Below are 10001 nucleotides of genomic sequence, written 5' to 3' on the forward strand. Positions count from 1 at the left end.
ACCTCGGCCTCCCAAAGTGCTGGGATTACAGGCGTGAGCCACCGCGCCTGGCCTTTTTTTTTTTTTTTTAGTGAGACAGGGTCTTGCTCTGTTACCCAGGCTAGTCTCCCACCTCAGCCTCCCACCTCAGCCTCCCAAGTAGCTGGTATCACAAGCACAAGCCAGCACACCCAGCCCTCATGTATTATTTCTGATGAATCCTCTGCACCTAGTCCAGTCTTGGCCATGTAGCAGATGCTCCATAGATGCCTGTTGAGTAGCTCCGTGCCAAGAGTGGAAGGGACGCAGGGGTTAAGAAGGGCAGGCAAAGAATGCCTGTGTGTATGTGAGATCTCAATATAAATAATTTTTATAGTATTTACATTCTCTATTAGGTCAGGTTATTCAGTGTACATGAAAAGAAGAAAAAAAAATACAACAATACAAAGTAACCAACTCAATGAATCCTACGTTGGGAGGAAGCATTTTAATCAGATGGTAGGGGATGGTAACACTGTACAGGGAGCACTCACAGCTCCAAGAGCTTCCTTCCAAATTATGACGAAGTTCCTTTAAATAACTAGATTTCCTAGAGCCTGGTCCTCTGCCCATGGGAAGGAGGAGAAATGGATGTGAAAGCATTGTAGCCTGCTCTCCTGTCATTCATAGATCCAGTTCTGAGCACAGCTCATGTAATCTACCAGTTCCTCAGGGTGAAACCACAAGCCGATCTCCTTCTCTGCACTCTCCACGGAATCACTGCCATGTATAATGTTCCTGGGTGGAGAAAGAGACAGTCACATGACCAAGACCAGAAGGATTAAAATGCGCCCATTGCCAGAAATCTACAGCCACGGCAGCGTAAAAGCTGAAGCTCCATGGACATTAGACCGTGTTAAAAGAAAAAGCCTACAATGGCCATTCATGTAAGGGTGAAAAATGCCCTCCCCACATTCAGCCCTCCCGGTCACACTGGTGCAAACAGTAAGAGCCTTCAGGAAAGACTGTGGCCAGCAAAGTGTGTTGTACCAGGTTCTACACTTCGTGTAACGGAGGTACAACTACAGTGATTTTAAAAACCAAAGCCAAACACCAACTTAAGGGGGAGGAAAACAATAAACTCCGATAAAATCAACCTGCATATGGTATCATGTCTACCTCCAGCCTCAGAAACCCAAATCCTTGTGGCAACTAAATCAGATTTTGGAAAAGGGGGAAAAAGAGCAAAATCTCACCTGCCAACTTGTATGCAGAAGTCGCCACGGATGGTCCCAGGCTTGGAGTCCGCAGGGTTGGTCTCCCCGAGCATGACTCGGCCTGTCTTCACCACATTCAGCCCCTCCCAGACCTCCAAGGACAGAAGAAGATATGGTCAAAGAAGAAAACCCATCTCGGCAGAAAATCTGGCAACTATTAATCCAAAAACAGGAAAAAACAAAAAGGCCCCTTAAGATGACATTCATTCACTGAACAAATATTTAGAGTATCCACTTATTCCAGCACTAAGGATCCTGGTCTCCCTGCCCTGATGCTTGCCTTTCTACAATGTACTCTCCATTCAGCAACCAGAGCAGCCTCCTTAAAATGCCAAGTGTGGGCAGGGCGCGGTGGCTCACGCCTGTAATCCCAACACTTTGGGAGGCTGAGGCGGGTGGATCACGAGATCAGGAAATCATGACCATCCTGGCTAACACAGTGAAACCCCGTCTCTACTAAAAATACAAAAAAATTAGCCGGGCGTGGTGGTGGGCACCTGTAGTCCCAGCTACTCAGGAGGCTGAGGCAGAAGAATGGCGTGAACCCAGGAGGCGGAGCTTGCAGTGAGCCGAGATTGTGCCACTGCACTCCAGCCTGGGTGACAAAGCGAGACTCCATCTCAAAAAAAAAAAAAAAGGCCAAGTCTGAAGTGTCCCATAGCTTCCCAGCACTCAGGAACTACATGGTCAACACACCCCTAAGAGAGGAGGCCCCTGCCCATGCCTCTGAACTCTTCACATCCCAACTTCTCTCCCACCCATCAGGCTTCGGGCATTTCAATTCTCCTCCCATACTTCAAAAAGCCAAGCTCATTCCCACCCTGGGACCTTTGCACATGCTGTTTGCTTGGCTGGAAATGTTTTTCACTGTGATTCTGTACATAGCTGGCTGCTTCTTGTCATTCAGATCACAGCTTAAAATTTGCATTCTTTGATCATCCATTCTAAAGTGATCACTTGCTACTCCTATTCATTTCTGGGCCTATCACTAACCATTAGCTGATATACGAAAATAGATATCTATTTGGTCTCACTCATGACTGTATCCCCAGTGTCTAGAAGAGACCCTAGCGCAGACGACAAGCAATGCATACTTGGAGTATCTCACACAGGCACACTCACCATGGCAACTACCGGCCCTGAGTGCATGTATTTCACCAGGCCGGCAAAGAACGGACGGTCCTTCAGGTCAATGTAGTGTTCCTTGAGAAGGTCTTCAGAGGCCTATTCAACAGGACGGAGAATGAGAATGGCCCCAAACCATCTAAGAACATACAATCCATGTAAATTCCCCTCATCCACCCTGCTATGTAAAACATGAGTGGTTGGGCTCACTGATTCTGTTATAACCCAATTCATTCTCCACACTGGAAGGGAGCAGTGACAGGACTAAAAGTACTTCTCCAATTTTATATCAATTGTCTCCCTATTGGCATTGACTGATAATAAAACCACAGAACATTAAAATTAAATTCAGCTATCTCATTTTTAAAAAACTCAAACTCCTGGGCTCAAGTGTTCCTCCTGCCTCAGACTCCCAAATAGGTAGGACTGTAGACACACACTACCAGACTTGGCTAATTTTTAAAATTTATTTATTTATTTTGAGACAGAGTCTCCCTCTGTCATCCAGGCTCGAGTGCAGTGGCGCGATCCTGATTACTGCAACCTCCACCTCCCAGGTTCAAGTGATTCTCCTGCCTCAGCCTCCCAAGTAGCTGGGATTACAGATGCCCGCCCACCATGCCCAGCCAATTTTTGTATTTTTAGTAGAAACAGGGTTGTTGGCCAGGCTGGTCTCAAACTCCTGACCTCAGGTGATCTGCCTGCCTCGGCCTCCCAAAATGCTGGGACTACAGGCGTAAGCCACCACGCCCAGCCATACCTGGCTAATTTTAAAAAATTATTTGTAGAGATAAGGTCTCACTATGTTGCCCAGGCTGGTCTCAAACTCCTGGACTCAAGTGATCCTCCAGCCTCGGCCTCCCAACGTGCTGGGCTTACAGACGTGACCCACCATGCCTGGCCCTCAACCATCTCATTTTAGGCGGGAAAATCAACAATACAATAAATTTCCATTCCCAGAGCAAACCCCAAATAAAATGTTAGAAGGACACCAGGGAGCAAGTCTTGGCATTTGATGAGCAGCAAACTAAACCAGGCCATTACCCAGGGATGCTTCACGTTTACTCAGAGGATAAAAGCCCAGCGTGATGACCGTGTGATTCCCAAAGGTATCTGCAAATCACCCAAAAGTAAATGACATCTAGCAATACATAATTCTGCTGAAAAATGGAAAATTAGCCGGGCGTGGTAGCGGGCGCCTGTAGTCCCAGCTACTCAGGAGGCTGAGGCAGGAGAATGGCATGAACCCAAGAGGCAGAGCTGGCAGTGAGCCGAGGTGACACCACTGCACTCTAGCCTGGGTGACAGAGCGAGACTCCATCTCAAAAAAAAAAAAAAAAAAAAAAATGAATTAGAAGTTCTCATACTGCAAGGCTAATATGTGGGAACAAATCACGTTAGCTAGAGAACAAACCATCTGCTTAACAGTTTCAACTCAATTTGGCTGTGTTCTCTCTTGTACTGCATATATGCTTGTTCAAATCTAACAGGGTCCCATGGTTTTTCCAGCTCTGTGGTACTGCGCTGTATGACGCGTATCGCACACATTAGAGACACACACAAATGTGGAGACTGGCAGCCCAAAAGCCCCATCATTCAGCCACCAGTTATCACTTGCCAAAGTAAAACCATATGGCCACGTAATCATTCCGTGGTAGGGATCCAACCCTCGCCCTGTCCTTTCCTAGCCAAATGGAAGACTTTTGTCGTGAAGTCTCCTAATAGACACTGAGGTGACCCTCCCTTACCAGAATACTCTTTTAATTCTATTAATTGGTTCCAATTATCTTTTTGTTGGTTTTGTTGTGTGTTTGTTTTGAGACAGCGTCTCTCTGCCACCCAGGCTGGAGTGCAACGGCATGATCATAGCTCACTGCAGCCTCACACTCCCAGGATCAAGCAATCCTCTTGCCTCAGGTTCTCAGTAGCTAGGACTACAAGTGTGCACCACTACACCCGATTAACTGATTATCTTTTTTTGAGATGGGGTCTTGCTCTGTTACCCAGGATGGAGTGCAGTAGCTCGATCTCCATTCACTGCAACCTCCACCTCCCAAGTTCAAGCCATCCTCCCGCCTCAGCCTCCCTGGTAGCTGGGACTACAGGCATGGACCATCACACCCAGCTAAACTTTGTATTTTTAGTACAGATGGGGTTTCACCATGTTGGCAAGGCTGATCTCGAACTCCTGACCTCAGATGATCCGCCCACTTTGACCTCCCAAAATGCTGAGATTACAGGTGTGAGCCACCACACCAGGCCCTAACTGATGATCTTTAGTCTGCCAAGCAGATCACAGGCTTTTTTAAGGGCTTGGGGGTTGGGAACCTCAAGTTCTCCCTTGCTTCCTACCTCCACAGCAGATTTAAATAGCCCTTTAGAGTCATGGCCGCTATCCTTCCATCCATTCTTCACCAAACCCATATATCCTTAATAGGAAATTCAGGCCGGGCGCGGTGGCTCAAGCCTGTAATCCCAGCACTTTGGGAGGCCGAGACGGGCGGGATCACGAGGTCAGGAGATCGAGACCATCCTGGCTAACACGGTAAAACCCCGTCTCTACTTAAAAAATACAAAAAACTAGCCGGGCGAGGTGGTGGGCGCCTGTAGTCCCAGCTACTCGGGAGGCTGAGGCAGGAGAATGGCGTGAACCCGGGAGACGGAGCTTGCAGTGAGCTGAGATCCGGCCACTGCACTCCAGCCTGGGCGACAGAGCGAGACTCCGTCTCAAAAAAAAAAAAAAAAAAAAAAAGGAAATTCAATGTAAAGGAGAAAATGTCTGCGCTCAGGGGTCAGAGAGACTCAAGTTAAAATCCCAGCGGCATCACTGTATGCTATCAGGCACATCACTGAACCTCTTCAAGCCTTAGGTTGCTCATCACTAACAACCACGAACACAGGAGGAAGTACTTCTCAAGGCTGGCATGAAGACTAAATCAGGAAACATATGTGCCCAGCATATGGTAAATGCCTGATCAACAACACATTCATTTCATGTTACCTTCTGCTGTGATCTATATGTGTCCCCAAAAGTTCACATGTCGGAAATTTAATCCTCGATGCAACAATGTGGGGAGGTGGGGCCTAATGGGAGGTTTTAGGTCATGAGGGCTTCACCCTCATGAATAGATTAATGTCTTATCTCAGGAGTGGGTTTGTTATAAAATCAAGGTCAACCCCCTCTTGCTCTCTCTCTAGCTCTCTCTCACTCTTGCACTCTCTTGCCCTTCTATTCTGTTATGGCATGATGCAGCAAGAAAACCTACATTAGATGCCAGCTCCTAGAGCTTGGACACCACATTCTCCTCTCGGCATGAACATCAGTCTACCCTCTTTTACGTTAAAGCAGTTTTCTTTTCTTTTTTTGGAGATGGAGCCTCCCAAAGTGCTGTGATTACAGGCGAGTCACCACATCAGCCCTAAAGCAATTTTTCAAAAACATCACATAGTAAGTAAATTGAAAGTCAAACTAAAATTTAAAATGTACTAGAAAGGTCCAAAATTGATGCCCTTTTAGGAAAGCATACTATCCCCTATTTATTTGAGAATTGGAATTTTTTTTTTTTTTTTTTTTTTTTTTTTTGAGACGGAGTCTCCCTGTTGTTGCCCAGGCTGCGGTGTGGTGCAATCTCGGCTCACTGAAACCTCCGCCTCCTGGGTTCAAAAGCAATTCTTTTTTTTTTGGAGATGGGGTTTCGCTCTTGTTGCACAGGCTGGAGTGCAATGATGCGATCTCAGTCACTGCAACCTCCACCTCCCCAGTTCAAGCAATTCTCCTGTCTCAGTCTCCCGAGAAGCTGGGATTACAGGCGCATGCCACCAAGCCTGGCTAATTTTTGTATTTTTAGTAGAGACGGGGTTTCATCATATTAGTCAGGCTGGTCTCCAACTCCTGACCTCAGGTGATCCGCCCGCCTCGGCCTCCCAAAATGCTAGGATTACAGGTGTGAGCCACCGCACCTGGCCGGTTCAAGCAATTCTTTTTTTTTTTTCTTTTTTTTTTTGAGACAGAGTCTCGCTCTGTCGCCCAGGCTGGAGTGCAGTGGCGCGATCTGGGCTTACTGCAAGCTCTGCCTCCCGGGTTCACACCATTCTCCTGCTTCAGCCTCCTGAGTAGCTGGGACTATAGGCGCCCGCCACCTCACCCGGCTAGTTTTTTGTATTCTTTTTAGTAGAGACAGGGTTTCACCGTGTTAGCCAGGATGGTCTTGATCTCCTGACCTCGTGATCCGCCCGTTTCGGCCTCCCAAAGTGCTGGGATTACAGGCTTGAGCCACTGCGCCCAGCCGGTTCAAGCAATTCTTATGTCTCAGCCTGCCGAGTAGCTGGGATTACAGGTGCTCGCCCTGACACCCAGCTAATTTTTGTATTTTTAGTAGAGATGGGGTTTCGTCACGTTGGCCAGGCTGGTCTTGAACTCCTGACCTCAAGTGACCAGCCCGCCTTGGCTTCCCAAAGTGCTGGGATTACAGGCATGAGCCACTGTGCCTCGCCCAGCCAAGAATTTGAATTCTTATCTCTAGAATGTGTTTAAAGAGGGGTTACTGGTCAATCAATCCCTTGCATTTATCAGAAGATTGCTTTGTAAGTAGCTTGCAGGTACATCTGCTCTCTGCTATTTCAGGAGAACCTCCCCAAAACCAAAACCATAGTTTTCCTCCACAAGCTCCTATGGTACCTAATAAATGCTAGACAATAAGCATTGATGAGTGTCTAGTAATTGATGATGGAATATTTTCTTGCTAAAAACACAACCTGTCTCAAAGGGGGAAAAAAATCTCTCTAAAATTATCTGCTCAGGAAGCTCAAGACCAAGAACTCAAACATGCTCAGCTGAGTCACAAATTACAGAGATGCAGTCATATGTGGAACTCTGTACTGCTTTTCCCATAGCAATGCACCTCATATTACAGAGACTATTTTGGAAAATCCTAAACGTAGCCAAACGCTAGGGCACTGAGGTGTTTCCAGGTCTCTAGATACTTGTGTCCACTCTGTCCACTCTACCATGAAGAAGTTTAAATAAGAAAGCCGGGGAGAAACAGGTTAATCACAGTGTTCTCCCATACTATGAAGAAATCAAAATGGGAACAATGAAGTCCACTTACTTGCATGAATTTCAGACCAACAAGGCGGAATCCTTTCTGCTCAAAACGCTTGATAATCTCTCCGACAAGACCCCGCTGGACCCCATCTGGTTTGATGGCAATGAAGGTCCGCTCACAGTTGGCCATGGTCCTGGGAATAGGCAGGTAGAGGAATGAAACGGCGCTGAATCACTTGCCTACATCGTCATCCTCCTCAAGCGGATTATCCCATAAAGCTGGTTCAAATCTGTCAGGTCAGCTGCAGGTCTCCCTCTGCTAAAAACCCAGTTCCTCCCCAGTCCCCTCATCTATGAACAAATATGTCAATGTGGGAAAGGATCCAAAAGCAAGGACTATAATTTCTATCCCATTTGATTTATTTTATTTTTGTTTTGGTTTTTGTGGCTTTTTTAGAGATGGGGTTTCGCCATGTTGCCCAGGCTGGTCTCAAACTCCTGTCCTCAACTGATCCACCCACCTCAGCCTACCAAAGTGCTGGGATTATGGCCATAAGCCACCGCGCCCAGCCCCTTTTTTTTTTTTTTGGTATGGGGTCTTGCTCTGTCGCCCAGGATGGAATGCAGTGGTGCGACCTTGGCTCACTGCAACCTCCACTTCCCAGGCAAGCTATTCTCCTACCTCAACCTCCTGAATAGCTGGGACTACAGGCGCGTGCCACCACGCCCAGCTAATTTTTGTATTTTTTTTTTTTTAGTAGAGATGGGGTTTCACTATGTTGGCCAGGCTGGTCTCCAACTCCTGACCTCAAGTAATCCACCGGCCTCAGCCCCCCAAAGTGCTGGGACTACAGGCATGAGCCCCGTGCCTGGCCACCATTTGATGTAATAAGCTTCTTTTAAGCATCTACTGTGTACCAAACACTGTGGTGGAACTAGGATACAGGAGGTAAAAACTATCTTTCTCAGTAATCAAGCTTGGGAGAAACTACACTGATACAAAGTTTTACTAATGTGAAAGTGATGTCTGGCACAAAGCAGTAAGAAATAATAGTTTGACTTAATGTCACATCCATAGCATTAGGGGTTTTAGAGAATATATCTTTACAACCCCCTTCGTTTTACAAATGAGGAAACAGGACCAGAGCACCAGAAGGAAGGCCAAAACCCAGCATTCCCAACCCATTAATCCATTCTTGTAATGTATGCTACACTTTACAATGCAAAGAATATTTTGACTAGCCAATAAACGGTGGGGTGTGGGAGAGCTACAGACATTAGGAATACCTGATAGGGGACATCATACTGAAAGGAAGCCTAGAGAGTACCTATTCTGTCCAGATCCCTCATTTTACAGAATACTGGCTCATGACCTACCCTGTATCACATCTTGAGATGGGAGGCCCCTCGCCTTGAAAGACAATCTCTGATGTACACAGCAGCTCCACCTATTGGCCCCACCTTCCTGTCCTTTAGTTAACCTCTTCTTACAGCATCTTAGCACCGTAGCCCAATTTTCTGTTTGTGTGTCTGCCTCCCCACCGGTCTCTGGCCTGCATACCAGGCTGATTTACTCCTGTGTAGGTCTATGGTACCTAGCCACAGGGCCTAGCAGTCAATAAGAGCAAAGAAAATCATTTATCATCACTCTGCAACTTCCAAAAAAAAAAAGAGACAAAGCCCAAAGACTGCGGAGAATCGCCCGATGGGGTGCGGGGCAAGAATATTGTCCAGGAGAAAACAGGACTAAAGTGCCAGAAATAGATCCTAAAAATGTCCCTCCACATCGATCCCGGTGACACAACAGTAAGCACTCAGTCCTTGCTGAATGAATGACACACACGCCCGTCATTTATTCAGCAAGGCCTTATAGAACGCCAACTCCGTTCCCGGCACTGCTCTCGACAGAGGCAAATAAGGCACAGCCCTGTCGTCGCGGCCTGACGAGAAAGGCGGCCACCGACAAAGGAGAGTCCATGTGGCATGGGATGTGCGCCGACCGGTCTGCACTTGTCCACAGGCGCTCCCTGCCCCTCCTCCCATCCGATCCTCCTCGCCGCCTCTTAGAGCTGAACTGACCTCTTCACTAACTCCTCACCTAACTCTCTCCGGCAACTACACTCCTTTCCTTTCCCTCTCAGGATCCCGAACACCTCTTACCCTTCCAGCTGCTTAGGCTTGAACTCCGGCTGCAGCCGCCGGAACCCGAAACGCGCCGGGGACCCACGTGGTTCGCAGCACTCGCACGCACGGAACGCTTCCGCGCAGATCCGCTGCCGGAGAGCCCATTTTGCAGAACACCGCTCGCCCACGCTTCCTCTTGGGAGTAGGCAGTCATTCTAGGGAACAACTTTCTGCTGTTTAACTTCCGGCGCTAGCTTTTTCAGACCTTTCCGGTTAGCTGCTTGCTTTCTTCCCTCCACCCCCGGGTTCTCTGACTCACTTCCTTTGTTCGCAAGCAAGTTGGCTTCCCGAGAGGTGGCGCTCACACTTTGCATGACGTCCAAAAAGCGCCTGACCTAGAAGTAAACTTTTCGCTCCCGCTTTGTGTTTATTCACCTTTTCTAACCTGTCAAGCAAAAGATTTTATTGAATAC

The 10001-nt window shown here is 47.5% G+C and overlaps 1 protein-coding gene across 4 annotated transcripts; it reads right to left on the minus strand.

Annotated features, from left to right (window-relative positions):
• Positions 1-447: 447 nt before the first annotated feature.
• On the minus strand, positions 448-9717 carry LOC105472400 (nucleoside diphosphate kinase A). 4 transcript variants are annotated; one of them, XR_011615758.1, is made up of 5 exons: positions 9565-9717; positions 7469-7598; positions 2358-2459; positions 1215-1389; positions 448-756 (listed from the first exon to the last, which is right to left on the minus strand). XR_011615758.1 is itself a non-coding variant. In XM_011725631.3 (5 exons), exons 2-5 carry the CDS (start codon positions 7592-7594, stop codon positions 639-641), a joined length of 459 nt encoding a protein of 152 aa, XP_011723933.1. In that variant the 5' UTR covers positions 7595-7598; positions 9565-9716; the 3' UTR covers positions 448-638. The 4 variants fall into 4 exon arrangements, 3 of the variants coding, with proteins under 3 accessions (XP_011723933.1, XP_011723935.1, XP_011723934.1); XM_011725631.3 differs by having other exon boundaries at positions 1215-1327; positions 9565-9716; XM_011725633.3 differs by having other exon boundaries at positions 1215-1327; positions 9503-9602.
• Positions 9718-10001: the final 284 nt, after the last annotated feature.

This window comes from Macaca nemestrina, chromosome 17, assembly GCF_043159975.1.
Source record: "Macaca nemestrina isolate mMacNem1 chromosome 17, mMacNem.hap1, whole genome shotgun sequence".
Classification (NCBI taxonomy): domain Eukaryota; kingdom Metazoa; phylum Chordata; class Mammalia; order Primates; family Cercopithecidae; genus Macaca; species Macaca nemestrina.